This window comes from Manis pentadactyla, chromosome 4 (genome assembly GCF_030020395.1).
Source record: "Manis pentadactyla isolate mManPen7 chromosome 4, mManPen7.hap1, whole genome shotgun sequence".
Lineage (NCBI taxonomy): Eukaryota > Metazoa > Chordata > Mammalia > Pholidota > Manidae > Manis > Manis pentadactyla.
This window is the reverse complement of record NC_080022.1, coordinates 36,708,025-36,728,971: the sequence shown is the minus strand read 5'-3', so window position 1 is coordinate 36,728,971 and position 20,947 is coordinate 36,708,025. Positions and strand designations below refer to the sequence as shown.

Below are 20,947 nucleotides of genomic sequence, written 5' to 3'. Positions count from 1 at the left end.
AGATAGCACAGAAGTTCAAAGCTTGGCTTTGGAACTGGAGTGTCTGGAAATCCATCTTTGTTGTCTCCACACCAGTTTTGAGGACAATTGTACCCTCAATTCTCTAGTACCGAGATAGGGACCGTGGGCTTAGATGGAGTACCGAGAGGGCTTCTGGAAAAAACAAAGCAAGATAATCCATTGTGGGAATTGCTTTGGCCTGCTGGGGGGCCCAACTTATTTTTTGACTTTAGGCAAGTGCTGCTTTTCCTCCTCCAGCCCTAATCAGGTGATTTGCAACCTGGGCAATTTAGCAAGCAAGCCCAAAACAACATAGTAAAAACAGGAAGGATTCCATTAAAGATAAAATTGCATTTTAAAACCCAATTAGTTAAAGAGTAAGTTTCTTAACATACTCTTTGACAGACAGTAATAACTCTGCTCACCTTGGGAGCAAAGCAGGCACTCTTGATTGATCTTCTCCTAGACCAGGAAGCTGTTACCCTGGAAGGAAATTAGAGCAGTAAATTTCTTGTAAATAACCCGAAAGACTAATAAGAAAATGTATCTTCAAGATAAACATTTTGGGACCACTTAGCAGGTGTGTATCCCTAGCCCTTTGTCTCTCAACTGCCTATAAATCCCCTAGACAAAGCACCACCCTGGGGCTCTCTTGTCCCCTCCTGGCGTGAGCCAGGAGCTCTGTCCTCTTGCTTTCTCTCTAAAGAAAATCCTCTGCCTTGCTCTCCTTACCTTGAATGTTTGCAAAGTTCATTCTTTGACTCTGCGAACAAGAACCCCGCCATCAGTACTGTTATAAGAATCAGATGAGTTAATACAAGTAACACAGCCAGAACAGGACATAGCAGAGTAAGCAATCCATGAATGTTAATCATCGTTATTGTTATTACTTATTAGAAAAATAGAAATCTACAGAGAGGGTTTTTTCTGGCCTGAAAAACCCAAGTTCAGGAACCAGACTGCCTGAATTCAAATCCTAATTTTGCCACTTACTGAGTAACCTTGAGTAAGTCACTTTAACCCCTTGTACCTGTTTACCTATCTGCAAAATGGGGGATAATAGTGACTATGTCACAGAATTGTGAAAATTAAACGAGTTAAGGAAAGCACTTAGAGCACCACCTGGCCTTTTGTATGGGCTCAGTAAACATTAGCTCATTATTTTAAACAGAAATGTGACATAATCCTACTGGTGTTCTGGGAAGGCAATTGGGCAACGATTGGGAGAAGCAAACTGGAAGCAGAGACCATGGAATGTAAGAGCAGGCTCATGGAGGATCCAGTGGAGATGGGTCCCCAGGGCTCCTCCTGTGTCAGCATCTGTAAGTTACCACACCAGGCTGTGAGCCAGAACAGCGTGCATCTGCACTCAGGCAGTGCACATAAGAGAGGGTACTCTTCCCTATAGTCTCTCAATTGGCCCTGGTGGGTTCCCTGAGCAGAATCAGGGTCCTCCCCCATTAGCTGGTGACCTAGAACAAGTCATCCTTATGTGTCCTCAGCTGTCAAGTGGGAAGACAAGTAATATGCCAGGTTCCCTTGGAGGGCGGTTTAGGGGGGCGGCAAGCTTAAGAAGGAGGAGGAGAGCATGCAGAGGAGAAGCTAGCTTCTCAGATTCCAGAGGGTTTGAAGTCTGTGTTCTGGGGGTGAGAACACAGATTGTGCACTTGTTTTCAATAACTGCTCTGCTTTTCCATTTCCTTTCACTTTGCGAGGCTTTCCTCAGTTTGAAGAGGAGGGCAAGAGAGGGACACAGCCCTGCTCCAAGCAACTCTTGGTCCCACAGGTGAGGTAGGACACCCCACTCAGGAGCACTGTTGGTGGCGTGCGTTATAATTTTCAAAGCACTGTCAAGTCTTTGATCTAAGTAATCTGAGCCACCTCCCACTACAGAGGCCTCCCTATTACCCTCACTGTCCTCTGAGGGGAGAGTTTGTCTTCTGCGGTAAGTTGATTACATAATGATCCCTTTTATATCTGTGCTCTTTCCACAATAACTCTGTAGCCTCTCCTTTAGAAAGCAGAGTCTATTTCCCCATCCTGGTAAATCTGGGCTGAACTTTGTGACTTGCTTTAACTAACTGAAGGCAGTGCAAGAAATGTGCTAGTTCTGAGCCTAGGCTACAAGAGAATTGTTTTTTCTCTCTCCTGGAACACTGCTACTGCCATGATTACAAGTTTAAACTAGCCTGCCAGAGAACAGGGCCATGTGGAGGAGAATCTACTCAGGCCGGTTGTCTCTGCAGGCCCTTCCACTGGAGAGAGCTGAGCCAAAACAAGCACAGCAGATACATGAGGTAAGCTGGCCAAGCTTAGCTGTGCTCAGCAGAGCCACCAGCCAACTGGTGGACTCAGAACAAAAAATGGTTCTTTAAACCACTAATTTGGGGTTAGTTTGTTATAAAGCATTAGCTAACTGATACACCTCCCAATCCTTATTGCCAGCTGAATAACCCAGGCCCACAGACAACCAGAGACCTGTTCAATGCTACATAGCAAGTGGGGGGCCTATGAGTCAAACCTGGACCCTTGCCACTTGATGCTGCCTCTGTAACACGGATACAGACATCCAGACTTCAGAACTGTTGTTAAAACTCCTAGTCATTAGCTTAGAAATACATCGCCCACAGCTCACCTTAAATCTGTTTTCCTCAACCTGTTTTAACCCATGCCTTCTTTGGATATACACAAAATGCTATGCTTTTTCCCTCCTAAATTTATTTGAAACTGTGGGGTAATTTTTGAAAGGAAGGAGCAACACACAGCAGCAATTCACCGGAGAATTCCGCTTTATTAGGGAAAGGTGCTGGGTTATATAGGAAGGGGCATGATTTGATTGAGGTGTCACTTCTACGGGGCTGGTGGCTATTGGCTAGGTGCTGGAATTAGGGGGGCAAGGGGTGATTGGGCTTCAGGTGGCGCCGGCGGGAACCGAGGACCCAGAAGAGAAGCAGGAAGTTCGCCATCTTATGGGTGGGGGCCCTTCATTCCCCCCTTTCTCCTCTATGGGGTTGTGGACGTTGCTTTCTCTCTGACTGCTTCCTGCTGAACGGGGGCGGAGAAGGGAGTGAGGGCTTGAGGACTGGGGGGAAAGGGTTGATAGGACTCCCCACAGTAAGGACGAGTAGATGTGGACTTCTTCAGGTTGGAAATCAGTGAAGGTTCCCTGTAACCATAGGTCGAGGACTTGTTGATTCCAACGGTGCCAGGAGGATACAGGTGTCAGAAGCCAGGCGTCTGCGGCCATTGTTTCCAGGAACAGTTTCCAGTGGAGAGAGGGGTTCATCTCAGCGTGTGGTGAGGAGGTTATGTGAGGGTGAGGGATCTTCTGTGGCTAAAAGCTGGTAGTTCCTGAGTAAAAGCTGGTTGAAAGTTTGCTTAGAGATTTTACCGACTTGGGATTTGATAAACTTTACTATACAAGGTAAGAAGAGACAGGCGAGGAGAATGATTATTATAGGGCTTGCAATGGGCCACAGCCAGGTGAGGAAGGGGTTTGTTAGTATTGAAGAGAATGGGTTGGAAGAGTAATACTGTGGGTACTGGGAGTTACCCATGTAGTGAATGATGCAAGACCAGTAGGGACATCCCCCGTAGGTGTCTGGCCATCGCCTGCAACAGGCTTGCTTTTGGTCATAGAGGAAGCAGAGGTAGGGAGAATAAAGGTAGCTGCTAGTGAACACTTCGGTGGAGGGAGGGAAGTGGAGGTATAAAGGCTCGGAGCAGCCTTTCAGAGGGCAGTCTGATGTGGCAATGAGGGCAGTAATTTTTGTTTGATGCTGTGTGTAAGTCTGTCTGACTTTGAATTGCCATACAAAGGAGGCTGGGGTGGCGGGGAAGACAATAGGAATGAGGAAAAAAAGCGAGAGAGCGCGAGGGAGCAGTAAAGGAGGAAAAAGTCATGATTCGGGTATGGATGGCAAAGGGGGTGAACGGGATTTTGGAGGAAAGAGGACAGTAAGGTCAGGAGTCTGGAGGGAGGGAGAGTCTGTAAACTTTTGTAGGTTAAGAGATCCTTTAGGTGATGTGGGGACAGAATGGTAAGGGGCGCCCTGAGTGTCAGTTTATGAGCTTCCTTCTGCAAGAGCTGTCCAGCGGCTAATGCCCGTAGGCAGGGGGCCCATCCCCGAACTGTGGGGTCTAATTGCTTGGAAAGATAAGCTACTGGGGCAAAGGATGGGCCATAATGTTGGCCTAGGACTCCTAGAGCTTGACTGGACCTCTCATGAATGTATAATGAGAAGGGCTTCGACAAATCAGGAAGATGGAGAGCTGGGGCTTCCACAAGGGCTCGACGGAGCTTAATGAAGGAGTGTCGGGGTGAGGAGGATAATGGTTCTTCAGGGGGGCCCTTGCTGAGGTCGTATAGGGGTCTTGCCAACAGGGAGAAGTTAGGGATCCACGCTCTAAAATACCCAGCCAGGCCTAGAAAGGAAAGGATTTCTGTCTTGGTTTTGGGAACGGGCAGGTCAGAGAGGAGCTGTTTTCTGTCTAAGGTAATGGACTTTCTTTGTTGAGATAGAAGAAATCCGAGGTAAGTGACAGAAGGGGAAGAGATTTGAGCTTTGATGGGGGATACCCGGTAACCTCTGGAAGCTAGAAGGTTAAGTAGGGAGGCAGTGTCAAGTTGAGACTGTTCCCACGAGGGACTGCAGAGTAGAAGATCGTCCACGTATTGTAATAAGATGGACTCGGAGTGATCATGATGAAACTGTTTGAGGTCCTGAGCTAGGACCTGTCTAAAAATATGGGAACTATCTCGGAAGCCTTGTGGCAAAACTGTCCAAGTGAGTTGTTCAGAATGTCTTGTGTATGGGTCCGTCCAGGTAAAGGCGAAAAAATCTTGGGAGGAGGGGTCCAGAGGGATAGAAAAAAATGCGTCCTTGAGATCTAGGACTGAGAAGTGGGAGGCCGAGGCAGGGATCTGCGATAAAAGGGTGTATGGATTTGGGACTAAGGGATGGATAGGGACGATGGCCATGTTGATGAGGCAAAGGTCTTGGACGAGGTGGAAAGATCTATTGGTTTTTTTAACAGCTAATATGAGGGTATTAAACGGGGAGTGAGTGGGTCTGAGGTAATTTTTGTTTAAAAGATCTTGAATGATGGGTTGGAGGCCTATGAGGGCTGAAGTGGTTAGGGGGTATTGGGCCTGACAGATATACTGAGAGGGGTCCCGTAATTTGATAGAGGCAGGAGGACATAGAGCCACGGAGGGGCTTGTAATGTCCCAAACTTTGGGATTTACAGGGTGTATGAGGGCGGAACTGGAGCTTTCATTGGGTAGAGGGGGGTCGTCGGCTATGAGGGCCATCAGAAAGGGAGTACTGGGGGCTGTGGGAGTGGATATAATTATGGAAACATGGAGGAGAGAAAGGATGTCCCGTCCTAGTAAGGGGATGGGACACTGGGGCATAACCAGGAAGGAGTGGGAGAAAGGTATGGGATTGTCTTGGATTGTGCATAAAAGGGGGGGGTTTTAATGGGAAAATCTGTTTACCTCCTACCCCGACTATAGGAGTAATGGCAGGCGTGGTAGGGCCCCGGTAATCCCGCAAGACTGAGAAGGTGGCTCCTGTATCTAGGAGGAAGGAGATGGGGCGACCGTCTACTATTAAAGTAACCCTGGGCTCCTGTTTGGTGATGGAAATGGTTGGGCGAGAAGCCCCCGGGCCCCGTCAATCTTCTCCTGCCAGCCCCACTACGGCGGGCTTAGGATGGGGGTTGTTTGTCCAGCCTCCCCTTCAGGTGGCTGGGCAATCAGACCCCCAGTGGCCCTTTTTGTGGCATCTGGGGCATGGGGTGGTAGGAGATCTGGGGGAGGGGCACACCCTTGACCAATGTCCCTCTTTTCTGCACTTGAAACAAGCTCTTGGGGGGCTTGTTTGTAGAAGAGTGCCCAGGTTGTGGTTTTATCAGCTGGGCCAATATTTGGAAATTGGCCTGATCAGCCTTTTGTTTACTATGTTCTTTCTCCTCCTCCTGGTTATGGAGGAAGACTTTAAAGGCCACTGTTAGGATCTCAGTCTGTGGGGTAGCGGGGCCCTGTTCTAACTTTTTGAGTTTAGCTTTAATGTCGGGGTAGCTTTGAGCCAGGAGGTATGTCATAAGGACATGTCTCCCATCAGGCGTTTCTGGGTCCAGGCTGGTATACTGTAATAGGGCTTGAGTGAGTCTCTCTAAGAACTCGGAGGGAGCTTTTGAAAATTGACTCTTTACAATCTGCCTTTTTCAGACCTGCTATTAAGCAGCAGGCGAAGATATCTCGAGAGCGGAGACTCACGGTGGTGTTATAATATCAGTCTGGGTCTTGTTCGGGGACAGCGGTGGGGCCAGGGGGATAGGTGGGGTCAGTCGTGTGGGTTTCGGTGGCGTGCGTTTGGGCGAAGTCCCAAACTCGTCTGCGCTCTTCAGGAAGGAGGGTATTGGCCAGGAGCATGAAAATGTCATGATGTGTGAGGCTGTATGACTGGAGGGTCCATAGAAACTCCCTGATATATGTCGTGGGATCAGTGGAAAAGGAAACTAGGCGTTTCTCAAGTTGGGCTAAATCTCCTAAGGAGAAAGGGACGTGAACGCGCACGATGCCTTCGGATCCTGCTACCTCCCGGAGGGGGGCGATAATTTTGGGAGGCCCTCGGGACCGAGTCTGAGGAGGACTGAAGGGTTCTGGCTCAGTGTGTGGGGGAGAAACAGGTGATGGGGCAAAGACAGAGGAGGCTCTTGGAACTTAGTTAGAGGGGGGCTGAAAGGCTCAGGCTTGATCTGCAAGGGGGGTGAGGTGGGGGAGGAGATGGTGGTGGAGGAAGGGGGAGGGGCTGTTGTGGGAGAGGAGGGGGAGGGGAGTGGGCGGGAGGCTTCTGTGGGGGAGAGACGGCTTGCAGGCTAGGAGAACTTGGGGGGAGGCGGGAGGAGGCGGAAAGCTTCGGTATAGGGAATCTTCCAGTTTTTCAGGCGCTGGCAGTAGTTAAAGAGATCGCGAGTGATGTTAGGATCAAGAGTTCCCCCTGCGGGCCATTGGTTGTGATTGTCTAGGGGGCATGTCGGCCAATCTTGGGAGCAGTATTTGCAGAGAAGTTTTGGTTTTATATCAGGCGTCAGGGAGAGGGTGGCTAGATGCTTGAGCAGGCATTCAAGAGGTGAACTTCCAGGGAGGGATGAGGAGGCTCCCATGGCTAAAGGACAGAGAAGGAGACAAACAGGGGAAGACGAACGGAGACCCTCGGACTGGGAGCAGAGCGCAAGGAGACAAAGGGCGTCCCCGGTGATCCTTGGGGGTCTGCGGAAACTCGTATACGAGTCGGTTTCTTAGGAAGTGTGGGTCGTCACCCAGACCTCTCTAAGAAGGCAGATGCCGGAGTCCGAGGTACCTGTACTAGGAGTTTTCAGCAGAAGGAATTTTCGGCGGAAGGAACGGAAGGAGGGGGGGGGAAGGGAGCGTTCTCATCCGCTAAGGAGTCACCTCGTTTATGGCTGTTGGAGGAGGGCCTGAGGGTCCGCCGCAGCTGTGAAGGCCTGAGGTGGGGAGAGTTCCCTCCTCGTCCCCGAGCGTCAGGTCCTTGCCAGACAATCACGGTCAATGACGCTGCGATAGCTCGGGGAAGAGCGGCCCGCTCCGGGGGAAAACTTACCCAAAGGCCAGAGAGGAGTGGTGAGTGTGAGGAGCCAGCGCCGGAAAAAGAGGACGAGGGCAAGCTGCTGCTGGTGTCGGGGGAAGACGGGGCCCAGTTGGGGTGTCCCGTCTCCCGGGTTTCAGCACCAATGAAAGGAAGGGAGCGGCACACAGCAGCAATTCACCGGAGAATTCCGCTTTATTAGGGAAAGGTGCTGGGTTATATAGGAAGGGGCATGGGGTGATTGTGGTGTTACTTCTACGGGCCTGGTGGCTATTGGCCAGGTGCTGGGGTTGGGAGGGGGGTGAGGGGTGATTGGGCTTCAGGTGGCGCCAGTGGGAACCGAGGACCTGGAAGAGAAGCAGGAGGTTTGCCATCTTATGGGTGGGGGGCCTTCAATTTTGCCTTCTGCACCTGAGTTTCCTCATCTGAAAAATGGGGATTTTGTATTATCTCATTTATTATTATGAGAATTAAATGAGTTAATGTTAGTATTTACAGCACTGTGTGACCATAGCAAAAGCTATATAAAACAAAATAAGGTGACTAAAAATGAGCCAGCAATAGCAATTTTATTAGGGAAACATTTTTATTTTGATCGTGAGAGCTACATATTTTTCACTCGGATCTGGTAACCTCAGTATGAGTGTTGAGTCAGCTTGTATGCCGTAAGTTCTTCTATCCAAGATAGCGTGGGAGACAACATCCCGTGGGTGGCCAGCCAGTTTCTGAAAACCAGACACGCAGAAGAGCATATGTCTCCCTTCTTGAGCTCTGGTAGGCCATCATTACACACTTAACTCATATTTCACAGAGAAATATATTCTTCATAGGCTGTGTATAAATCAAATCCTAACATAAATCTGTGTTATTTAAAGAATTCATCTGGGGATTCCTTCTGCAAAGTAAAGGTGTCTTTTGTAAAGCAAATCAGTATCCCCTTGAGAGACATTCAAATTGTGATTAGAGATGGATTGAATTTCTTTGTCTAAAACAAATCTGCCAGCCCAGAATTCCCCTCAGGGGAATCTGGTCCTTCTCTGTCTTTCCAGGGCTGGCTGCCATTGAACTTTGATCCAATCGCAAGAGGCCCTTTGCCCTTGGCTCTCTAGGGCTGGGACTTATGTAATTCCTGGCTCTACCAAGGTGAGTCCCTTTGAAACCTGAAGGTGCAGGGCTTATTGTCCACAGTGGCTCTGACATCACTATGCCAGCAGGCTGCATATTCCGCTTCCAAGCTCTGACCTTTCCCCTAGGTGGCAACAACCTGCTTACAACTTCCTCTACAAACAGGGGCACCTAAGAGACACAGCCCATGGTTCTAGCGGATGCCCACAACTGGATGACACACAGGTAATGTTAAAACTCAGTATCTAATGGCTCTAGCAGGCTATCAGAATGAACAAGGGTGTGAAGGAAGGTCCTAATTAACTTCTTAGCCTTTCACAAACACCATAGGCCCCAGTGTTATTCTGTGCCTTTGAACACACTCTTCCCTTGGCCCGGCCCAACTCAGAAGGAAATGCACACAGCCACCCACATTTACTGACTCAGGGTTTGTTCATCCATCCATTCATTCATTCCTTCAGGTGCAGAGGGCTGAGTTCATACTCCTCAGCTCCCAGCGCATTATCATCATTGTTCCATCTGAGCCCCTCTCCTCTCTTTGTCTTTTATATCCTTGCTTCTCGATCTTATTCTTCCACCACCCATAAGCAACTTTTACAACTTGTTTAATGCCTTTTTGTTTGTGTATGATCTTGTAAAATGTGTTGTTTTGTACAGATGTATTTTACAGCTTTATTGAGATATAATAGGTGTATAATAAACTACATATATTTAAAGCATACAGTTTGATGAGTTTTTTTTACATATGTATATACCTGTGAAACCACTACCACCATCAAGATATCCTTCATCCCCAAAGGTTCCTCATGGTCCAGCCCTGCCTAGACAATCACTGATTTACTGTCTGTCATTAATGGTAGACTGGTTTGCATCTAGTATTTTCTACTTTATTCCTTTTCACTAAAAATGAGGTGCTGGTCTACACTTGCTTTATTAGTCAAGATAGACTAAGTTATCCTTCAGTAACAATACAACTCTCAGTGGCTTTAATACAACAGTTATTTTTCTCTCCCTTGCCATGTCTGATGCACGTCCACAGCGGGCTCTGCTCAACACAGTCATGGGCACTCAGGCTGATGTAGGTTCCATCTCAACAAATATTTCCATGATCACTCTGGTGGGAATGACAAATCTGATGTTCCATCTCAAAGCTTCTATCCAGAAATATGGAAGAAAACACCACTTCCACTACTATTTCATAAAGCAAGTCACCTGGCCACGCCTAACTGCAGAGGAGGTAGAGAAGGCAACTCTGCCAAGGGCCCCACAGGAAAGGTAACTGTTTAAACAGTTTTAAGGTTTATTATGTTGATCTGAAATCTGGCTCACTACAACTTTGAATGTCCCTGGGGACATTCAAATCACATCTGCCCCCCCTGCCTCAGAACAGTCCTATTAAGAGATGGCATCTGTGTTCCTCAAGTCTTCCCCTCTCCTCTCCTGGCTTAATAATCCCATTCCCCCAATTCTTCCTAGGATGAGATTTTCACTTTCCTCTCCATTCTGGCCACCCTCCTCATGCTACGCCTAAGTTCCCAATGTACCTCCTAGTATGTCACCTCAAAATGTGGTCTGAGCAGCTTGGAGGCCTTTCAGCTTCCACTCTCACTTTGAGACTCTTCTACTGCCATGTGAAGATGCCTAGGCTAGCCTGCTGGGGACATGTGATAGATACCATATTAGATCTTCTACCGCAAATAAATGGTCACATGACCCAGGCTGCTTGAGTGAGCCCAGTCAAGACCAGCCTAACTTGCTGGTGCCCAGAATCATGAGCAACTAAAATGGCTGCTTTAAGCCACTAAGTTTTGGGGTGGTTTGTTATGGGGTGTTTGTTACACAGCAATTACTGACACATGTTAAAAACCCAATCTGACATTGTTATTCACCTGCTTACAACCCTTTGCCCTCTCTGTGTTGCCTGAAGGATCAAGTCCAAAACTCTGCCCTGGCCCCCTGGTTGTTGATTATGTTTCATCTCTACCATCCCCTACTGCTCCTGGAGGGGGTGAAAATTTGGGCTAGCAAGAAAAACAGAGTGAAAAGGGCATTTAGACAGAGAAGACAATGTGTCAAAGAGACATGGAGCAGGGGGCCAGGGGGAGGTTATGCTTGGATAAACAAACTGTGAGAGAAGGGAGCAGTAGGGATGGCAGAGATGAAACAGAATAAAAAACCAGGGGCCAGGGCAGAGTTTGGACTTGATCCTACAGCAACACAGAGAGGGCAAAGGTGGGTTGTTGTTTTTTCTCCTGAGGTCAAAGCTTTTACCAGTCTGTCAAACAGATATGTGACTCCCAAAAGGTAAAAATCACAGACCAAGCTCTTTCTACTGTAACCCATGGCTGACCCAACACCTGGTCCTCTGCCAAGGATGGGCTCTTATATTTCACAAGGAAAAAGGAACTCATAAGCAATACTGAGACAACATAGCTAAGCTTTCAGGTTTCTAGATATGGCCCCTCCCACAGCTCTTATCAAGCCATATTTGGCACTACTACACTCTTGGGCTAGGTTCTTACCCACACCTATCTTTTTGTACATTAGGTACATAAAACTGGATTAAACATAATCCTTGTTCACAACATACTTTCATCATGCACAACATACTTTTGTGCATAGCTTTTTACTAATTTAGTTGTCTTGATAATGTAATAAGCACCAAATATGAAAGCTAGAACCTTGACAATAACCTGACCTAATTATACGTTCCTCCAGCCCCATCCTATCCCCTTACCTTTGGGAACCACTATTCTGAAACCCACAGTGAGAACCATTCTTTCCTTTTCATGTAGCTTTACTGCTTATATGTTCTTTAAAAATGTTTTTGGATTCTTAGTTGTATGTAACTTTATAACATCAAGTCATCAGAAATGAAATTAAAACCACAATGAGACACCAAGACACACCACTAGAATAAAACTTAATACCAAGTGTTATCAGGATGTGAAGTAAGCATTCTATCTTTGCATCTAATCACCACGAACTTTGTGAGGAATCTTTGCTGTGGGGGGAGCTCAGATTAGAAGTTCCCAACAGGGTTTTTAATGCTTCTCTGGCCATTTAATCAAGCCAGGCACATGTAACCAGTTAAGCCAGTTGTAAACCACCAGTAAAGAAAGTGATACTGGGAGTCACCAGAGGAGCTTTAGACTTTAAATTGCACATTGAAAATACCAATGCCCTTACTTTGGCCAAGACTGAAAAGCCAGACATTCAAATAAAGATAGAGCTTTTGCAATCCAGCTGTAAATCAACTCTATCTTTCACAATATAAAATTCTACAATAGGTAAAACTACAGTGACAGAAAGCAGGTTGATAATTACCTGGGACCAGGGATAGGAGAAAGGTACTGAGTGCAAAGGAGCACAAGGAAACTATTTAGGAGATAGAATTTGTCTTGCCAATGGGTTTCAGCCCCAGGCAAGTTCACTATGGATTCAATGTGACCAAAGAAATGACAGTAGAACATTCTTGGGGTGAAAGGGTTATACCCAACTTTATCTCCACGGTGGCAGATCAATCACTTGAATCCCATCCACTCAGAGCGAGCCTGCATTCAGCAAGTCGGTCTCTGCCTCTGGGTCCCTCTGTCTGCACAGCCGTCTCAGTCTCTGTCCTCGGTGCTGCCATCACTGCAGCCTCTGCTCTGCTCTCCTGTAGCCTTGCAGCCAGCCATACCACCGTGTCGTCCAGAGCACTGAGCAGGGCTCTTTATATAGTCAATAATGACGTACCGTCCACACGTGTGTAGTGAGCTAGTCAACCAGGGCCAGGTGAGAATCCTAGCCACAGGAACCTTCACTTTATCCACAGAATTATTTTCTGTATTTTGATGGTGATGGTGGCTATGCTATTATATACAATTATCAAAATTCCTTAAACAGCATGTTAAAAATTGATAAATTTTAAATTTGGTAAGTAATAACAAAAAAGAAAAAGTTGTTTTTGTTTTTTTCTTTAAAAGAGCATCATGTTACATTTAATCTTTTGGGACTCAACTTTTTCATTTAATATTTTATTGTGAAGATTCACCCATCTTGTTAAGAGTCACTATAGTTCATTTGTTTTGACAGCTATATAATATTCCATTGTGTGACTGTTCCAGTTTATTTATCCACTCTCTTGCTCATGGGCACTTGGGTTTGCTTTTGTGAACAGGATTGCTATGAACATTCTTGTACATGTCTTCTGGTACACATGTATGAGTGTCTCTTGGACTTATTCCCAGTACTGGAATAACTGGGTTGTAGGGTAGGTTAATGTTTAATTATAGAAGATAAACTGTTTTTCAAAGTAGTTCTCTGCTTTTCTTATCTGGTTTCATCTGTCCCTAATTAAGACTGGGAGGGATCACACAGGCAGGAGATCCTCTCCTCTTGAATAATCACTGCTTAGCATTTAATTAAAACCAGCCTGTATACCTAGGAGGCCAAGGGCAGAAGCCCAGGCACCTGAGGCTGCCCAGCCTCAGTAGATACTGAGGGCAGAGTAAACAGCAGGCAGGTACCACAGACCACACACAGAGGCTAAACAGGGCCCTACTCCCTGGAACCTATTTTCCTAGCTTCGCTGGATTTTGAGTCTGGAAAGCCTTCCAAGGCCCTCAGAGTGCCAATTATAAGAAAGGAGAAGGTTTAAACTCATCTAAAATCCTTCTCAGCTGACACCTCTAATACCCAAACTAGGATTAGCAGGGAAAGCATAAAGAACAAAGGGAGTGACAGAAAGAGGTAGAGGAGGGCTAAGTAAAGTGGGAAGAACTCAGAACTCAAGCATCTAAAATTACATACTGTTTTCTGCCCAAGGACCAGTTTTTCAGAAAAAAAGTTTTATATCCCTGTTATTAAAAGATTGCCTTCTTTGTGCAAAAAAGTTATAAAACAACATTACTAGCAAGTATTCAGTAAACAATGTTGCCCCCAACTTCACACACTCTGTGAGGTGAAGTCCTACAATGGTGGGGAAGAGCTCTGAGGGATTTGGGGGTGGGCCAAAGAACTGACACCAGAGCTCAGCTGCAGGCCAAGAACAAGAGAACAAAACCAAAAACAAAATATAACAAAACAAGATATTAGGAATTCCTAGGTGCTCAAAAGCAAAAGGAGGAGAGCTGCCATTCCAAAGGATGAGGAGTCCTCCTTATCTCCCACAATCCCAACTGCTACATCTCCAGCAGCTCCCTGACTACCCGTCAGTCAGGAGCTCAAGGAACACTTGCTAGATGAATAATGAAGAAACACCCTGTGGCAGAAGCAGCTTCCCGCCACATTTGGGCAGCAGTGCTGTTGGTAGCAGGAGGAACAGCTGGCATTATTCAGCTCTGGAGAGCTCTCTCGGTGTAAGTAAGCTGATTATTATGCATTGGCTTAACAGTTTCAGTTGCTGTTCCTTAAATTAGATTGTGGGCTATACGGAGAAAACAGGTAGACTTTTTTGGGTCCACTGGCTGCTCAAGATGGATCATTCAGAACTCACCTCACGTATGAGAGGGGCTCGGTAACCAGAGGCTTATATCCAGGCTGAGGTCCTGGGCTTTGGGCACCTGGCACTCGAGCTCAGTAGCAGCAGCTGGTACAAATGGAACTAACGGTACTTGGACTGACATGAAAACTAAAAGCCCTAGCTCTACAGAGCTTCAACAATTTTATTGGCTAAATGCTTCTTTCCAAGTTTATAGCTTAAAGTGTAGGCCTGCTCACTGGCTCATATTCCTAAGCCCCTAATGGGGTGGGAACCGTTAGCACAGGCTTGGAGATGGGGCTATAATAAGTAAGAAACCTGCTGATGTTCCACAATTGGACAGCAGGACAGAGAAACTCCTACTTCCTATAACTGGAAATTGTCTGTAGGAAGACTTGAGCAGAATGGAGATAGGACTCAGAGAACATCTTTGCCACTGGTCTCAGTTTCTGGTGTCTCCTACACCAGGGCTTCAGTAACAGGCTGTTGCTATGTCAGCCTACACATTTTACAAAAGTACATAGGCCCAAAATTGGCCATGAGGTTTGGGATGACCAGCTCCCCAACCTGGCAGGATGGGAAGAAGGAGAATGTATCCATGAAAAGTTTTCGGAAGTGAGTCAGGTCTTCCACCTGAACCTGGATGCTGTACTGATTGGCCAGGAGCTCGATGGTGCCTTGTACCACATACTCATTCTGTAAGTGTGAGAGTGAGCAGGTGGAATAGACAACGTGGCCACCCGGTTTGGTGGCAAGGAGTCCAGCCCTGAAAACAGAAAGAGAAGCCAGTGACTAGTGAGTTGCCCAGAGGTAGGACAACAGAAGCTGGAAGCATGGGTAGGGGAATCTACTGTGGGATGGGTAGCTGTGTTAGACACCCTCTGAAATCCCTGCCATAATGACACCACCTGAAAAGTCACTCTCAAAGCAGAAAGCAACCCAACCTTACTTTACAGGCTCTCCTCCCGAAGCCTTCTTGAAATGATCCCCTGAGCTCTGACTCTGGTTGTGGACCAAACCATGAAGCTGACTACGGATTGAGTCCTTACCCAGTGCTATAGAGCCATGACCTCAGTAACTATTTCCAAAGGTGGGCTACTCACTGGTGCTGGGACTAGCATGGAGGTAAGATAGCATAAGTAAACCTGTGCAGCCCACCCTGCACATAGGGATTTTATGTTCCAGAGAAGGACCATCCCATGATGTCTCTCTCTTCCAGACAGATCCCCAGCCAGAAGACCCTTCTATTGGCAAGAGGTTCTAGGCCCCTAGTCCCAGAGGCCTGCAGATGACCAGACCCTGGAGCACTTTGACACAAAGTCCTGAGTTTTTATAAATCTATTACTCACGCAAGAAGCTGCACCTGCAGCATGGGCAACATTTGCCGCTCCTTCTTCCTTGACCGCTGAAAGATGTTGTTGTCATCCTCACGAAGGGAGTGGCGGTCTGTGGTACAGGGCACATCCACCAGCACCTGCCCAGAGTATTAAAGGGTAAAGTATTAGAGCAACTGACAGGGTCCTCTTTCTTAGGCCAGGGCTGTTCTAAGCACCTGGCTTGGGAGGTTGTGCAAAGTGCTCCCTCTGCCCATCTGTCTGTTGCAGAGTGCCTAATAAAGCCTCTCACTTTAACCTGCAAGACAATTATGAAATAAGGAGTCAGAAAAGAGTGTATTTATGTATACTCATGGCTATGAGTAACCAACATACAAGAAACTATAATTAATATTTGATATCAATCTAAAAAGAAGTCTTTAGTGCTGCAAAGCTCTGTTCTTAGCTATTTAAATGAAAACTTCTAATTTACAAATAACACAATGCCCAGAGGGTAGCTGACAACTGAATAACAGGATCAGGATTTAAAATTATCTTATGCTGAAACCACCTCATATCCAATATGGAAAAGTTTCAAAGTGAGAAATGTAAAATCATTCATTTACTAAATTCTTACTCTGCTAGGCACTAGAGACAAAAAAATTAAATGAAAAAGCAGTCCTACATTTATGTTTCAAAAACTAAAATCACCTATGGAAAAGATCTGTGAATTTTTAGTTAAGCAGACACTCCAAGTAAATTAATAATGACCCAGTGTTCAATAATCTGATGTATTCCTTGGCTGCATGAATTGACACAGTGCATACAGAGTAAAAGAAAGAATGATTGTATTCTGGTCAGGCCATATCCTAAGAACTGTGATGGGGCTGACTTTCATAGTAAAAAGAGACATTAACTAAATAGAATGCCCAGAGAAGGGCCACTGGTTTAAGAAACCACATCATAGAAGAAATTAATACCTTCTGTTTCCAGCAATGTAGTAAACTAGATATCCTGAAAACCCTTGTTATACAAAACACCTCAAAAGGCTAGATAGAATATACTTTAGAAATACTTTTAAATGCATAGCTCACAGAAGATTAGAGAAATCCTAAGCAGCTAAGGAATAAGTAGGAGCACAAATCCAGGGAGGCAGCCAATACTAAAGCCACAACTTCTATTTTTTTTTTTACCAGTCCCTAGTAACTCAAAGCCTTCAAGGACAGAAAACAGGGCATTGGGCCCACTTGAGGTAGGGAAATGGAATGAAAATCCATACCAAAGTCAAAATCCTCAAAGGGCTTCACACTTGATCAAAGAGTGAACCAGGAAAAAAAAAAAAACCCCAGCCCACGATAGAAAATGACAAGAGAACTTTTCTGTTTTGGTTTTAACTCTGGGCAAAAATAAAAAAAAAAGAAAGGAGAATTATGGGAGAAAAAGATGGTGGAGTAGGAAGGCAAGGCTGAAACTTCCTCCCCAAAACACATAAAACATGAAAATATAGCAAATACAACTAAACCTGAAAATGACCTGAAGATTGCAGAACAGACTACCTACATCTGGGGAAGAAGAAAAGACCTCACAGAAAGGGGTAAAGTGGCAAAGCCAGATCTAGCAGGACCCAAGCCCTCAGGCAGGAGAGAGAGGAACAGAGCGGGGAGGGGGTAGGAGCCCACAATTGCTGAGTACCTAGCCCTGGAGATCTGCTCTGGGAGCACGAGCCCACATTACATGGTGTTCTGGTGATTAGCGAGGCTGGACACCAAGGACAGACAGGTGGAACACTCAGGGAGGCTGAGATCCCAGCCACTTGTGGAGAACAGGCATGCTCCACTGGTCCCCCTGAGACAAAAGCAAAGTGGGCAGTTTGAAAAACTTCCCAGCAGTGGGAGGGGTGCCAGAGGGGTGAGTGTTGGAGGGAGCTCTCTTCTCAGGAGAAAGGGCAGATGGACAATACCTACTCAGTCTGCCCTCTGCCCAACAGTTCGGGAACTCTTGGGAGCTCCAGACACTCCATCCCCGTTGCTGGCAACACAGCCCTGAGGCTCCTCCCTGTATGCACTGCTAGCAGACAACCCACTTGCTGCCTGGTAGGCAGAGGGAGACACTCCTAGCTTTCTTGACTCCATTGCAGCCCAATGAGGGAGGTGCCTGCAGGAGCCAGTCTCTAGAGCTCTTTCCTCCTTGTGGGTGTCCAACTGCATCAGCCTGTTCACCCCATTAACCCTGAAGCCCCACCACTGCTGCAGGCCAGGCAGAGGGTGGCCCCGTCCACAGCAACTCCAACAGAGATTTCTGCACTGATCACAAAGGTGCGGCTGAAGTAAACTGCCCACCTAGATTCAGACCACAACAAGTCAGACAGAAAGACAGCCCTTCCCATTGCATGCCAACAGCTGGGGTTCCTGCACTGGAAAGTAAAGAGTCTTGAGCTTCTGGGCACTAGAGAATGCCTCTATCACAAAGCCATTACTTCATAGGTCAGAAAGCAGCAGAGTCATCTAATACAAAGGAAAGCACACAGAAACCATGACAAAATGAGGAGGCAGAGGAATATATTCCAAACAAAACTGCAACACAAGACACCAGGAAGATGGCTAAATGAAACAGAAATCACCAATCTTCTTAAAAAGATTTCAAGCAAAAGTCACAAACATGCTCATGGATTTACAGAAAAATATCCAAGATCTCAGGGAGGACTTCAATAGAGATAAAAGACCTGTAAAAGACCCACTCAGAGCTGAAGAATACAGTATATGAAATGAAACATACAACAGAGGGATTTAAGAGTAGATTATTACAGGTTGAAGCAGCTGTGAATGAAATGGAAATTAGGGAACAGGAAAACAATGAAGCTGAAAAACAGAAAAAAGGATCTCTAGGAATGAAAGAATAATACAAGCGCTGTGTGACCAATCCAAACAGAACAATATTTGTATAATAGGGGTACCAGAAGGAGATGAGAGAGACAAAAGGATAGAAAGTCTCTTTGAGGAAATAATTGTTGAAAACTTACCCAATCTGGGGAAGGAAACAGACACTCAGGTCATGGAAGCACAGAGAGCCCCTAACAAAAGGAATCCCAGGAAGACAACACCAAGACATATAATAATTAAAATGGCAAAGATCAAGGAAAAGGAGAGAGTGTTGAAAGCAGCCAGAGAGAGAAAAAAGTTGCTTATAAAGGAAATCCCATCAGGCTATTAGCAGACTTCTCAGTAGAATATTTACAGGCCAGAAGAGAGTGGCATGATATATCTAATGTAATAAAAAAGGACGTCCAACCAAGAATCCTCTACCCAGAAAGATTATCATTGAAATTTGAAGCAGGGATTAAACAATTTTCAGATAAACAAAAGCTGAAGGAATTCACTACCACTAATCCAGTCCTACAGGATATGTTAAAGGGACTGGACTGCTGTAGATATAAAGGTTCCAAAAGCTAAATAGCTCTCACCATTGAAAATAAACCCACAGTAAAGGTAGTAGACCAATTAATTACCAGCAAGTATGAAATTAAAACAAAGAAGCAAAATCAACTACTCACAAAATCAGAAAAGGGATACACAAAAAGTGCAGATTATGACATCTAATACATAAAGTGTGGAGGAGGAAAAAGAATAAGAAAGAAAAAAAGTACCTTTAGATTGTGTTTGAAGTAGAGTAATCAGCTATTTAAAATACTGTTATATAGTAAGGAAGCTATTCTTCAACCTTTGCTAACCACAAAATTAAAGCCAACAATAGATCTAAAAGAAAAATCCAATCACTACACTGAAGAAATTCATCAAATAACAAGAATATAAGAGAAGAAAAAAGGAACACAGAGGAGCTATAAAAACAACCAGAAAACAATTAATAAAATGACAATAAGTACATTATCTATCAATAATCACCTTAAGTGTAAATGGACTGAATGCACCAATTGAAAGACACAGAGTGGCAGAACGGATAAAGAAACAAGACCCATCTATATGATGCTTACAGGAGACTCATTTCAGACCCAAAGACATACAGACTAAAAGTGAAGGTATGGAAAAAGACATTTCATGCAAATATGGAAACAAAGCAGGAATAGCAGTACTTTTATCAGACAAAATAGATTTCAAAACAAAGAACAACAAGAGACAAAGAAGGACATTACATAATAATAAAGGGGTCAGTCAAACAAAAAAATATAATCATTATAAATATCTATGCACCCAACGTAGGAGCACCTAAATATGTAAAACAAATACTAACAGAATTGAAGGGAGAAACAGACTACAACACATTCATTTTAGGAGATTTTAACACACTACTTAAATCAATAGACAGATCAACAAGGCAGAAAATAAGTAAGGAAACAGAGGCACTGAACAATACATGAGATCAGATGGACTTAACAGATATCTACAGAACGTTCCACTCAAAAGCAGCAGGATACACATTCTTCTCAAGTGTACATGGAATGTTTTCCAGAATAGATCACCTACTAGGCCACAAAAAGAGCCTCAATAAATTCAAAAACATTGAAATTGTATCAAGAAGCTTCTCACACAACAATAGTATGAAACTAGAAATAAATCACACAAAGAAAACAAAAAAGCCTACAAATATATGGAGGCTAAACAATACGCTAAATAATCAGTGAATCAAGGATCAAATTAAAACAGAATTAAAGCAATAAAAATTAAAGCAACACATGGACACAAATGAAAATAATAACACAACAGCCCAAAACCTGTGGGATGCAGCGAAGGCACTTCTAAGAGGAAAGTAAACAGTGTATTGCTTACCTCAAAGAACAAGAACAATCCCAAATAGTCTAAAATCACAATTAAAGAAACTAAAAAAGAACAAGTGAAGCCCAAAGTTGGTAAAGGAGGGACATAATAAAGAGCAGAGCAGAAATAAATAAAATTGAGAAGAATAAAACGATAGAAAACTCAATGAAACTAGCAGTTGGTTCTTTGAGAAAATAAATAAAATAGATAAACTCCTAGCCAGACTACTCAAGAAAGAAGAAAAAAGCATACACACCAAAATAAAATCAGAAACGAAGGGAAATAATCACAACAGACACCAGAGAAATACAAAGAATTATTAGAAAATACTATGAAAAATTATATGCCAATAAATTGGACAACCTAGAAGAAATGGGCAACTTTCTAGAAAAACACAACCTTCCAAGACTGACCCAGGAAGAAACAGAAAAACAGAAGAGACCAATTACCAGCAATGAAATCGAATTGGTAATCAAAACCTATCTAAAAACAAACCTCTAGGTCTAGATGGCTTCATAGATCAATTCTACCAAACATTTAAAGAAGAGATAATACCGACCCTTCCTAATGTATTCCAAAAATATAAGAGGGGTACTTCCAAAGTCATTCTATGAGGCCAGCAATCACTCTAATACCAAAACCAGACAAAGACACCACAAG

The 20,947-nt window shown here is 44.9% G+C and overlaps 1 protein-coding gene across 1 annotated transcript in view; it reads right to left on the bottom strand.

The window, feature by feature from the left end:
* Window positions 1-9,399: 9,399 nt before the first annotated feature.
* The window catches only part of NSUN4 (NOP2/Sun RNA methyltransferase 4), a 51,055-nt gene continuing 39,507 nt past the window's right edge, over window positions 9,400-20,947 (bottom strand). Inside the window, exons 5-6 of the mRNA XM_036893086.2 lie at window positions 15,555-15,679; window positions 9,400-14,971 (exon numbers count right to left, since the gene is read on the bottom strand). Of these exons, the coding sequence (XP_036748981.2) occupies window positions 14,695-14,971; window positions 15,555-15,679 (402 nt within the window). The 3' untranslated portion in view covers window positions 9,400-14,694. The remainder of the gene's footprint in view (window positions 14,972-15,554; window positions 15,680-20,947) is intronic.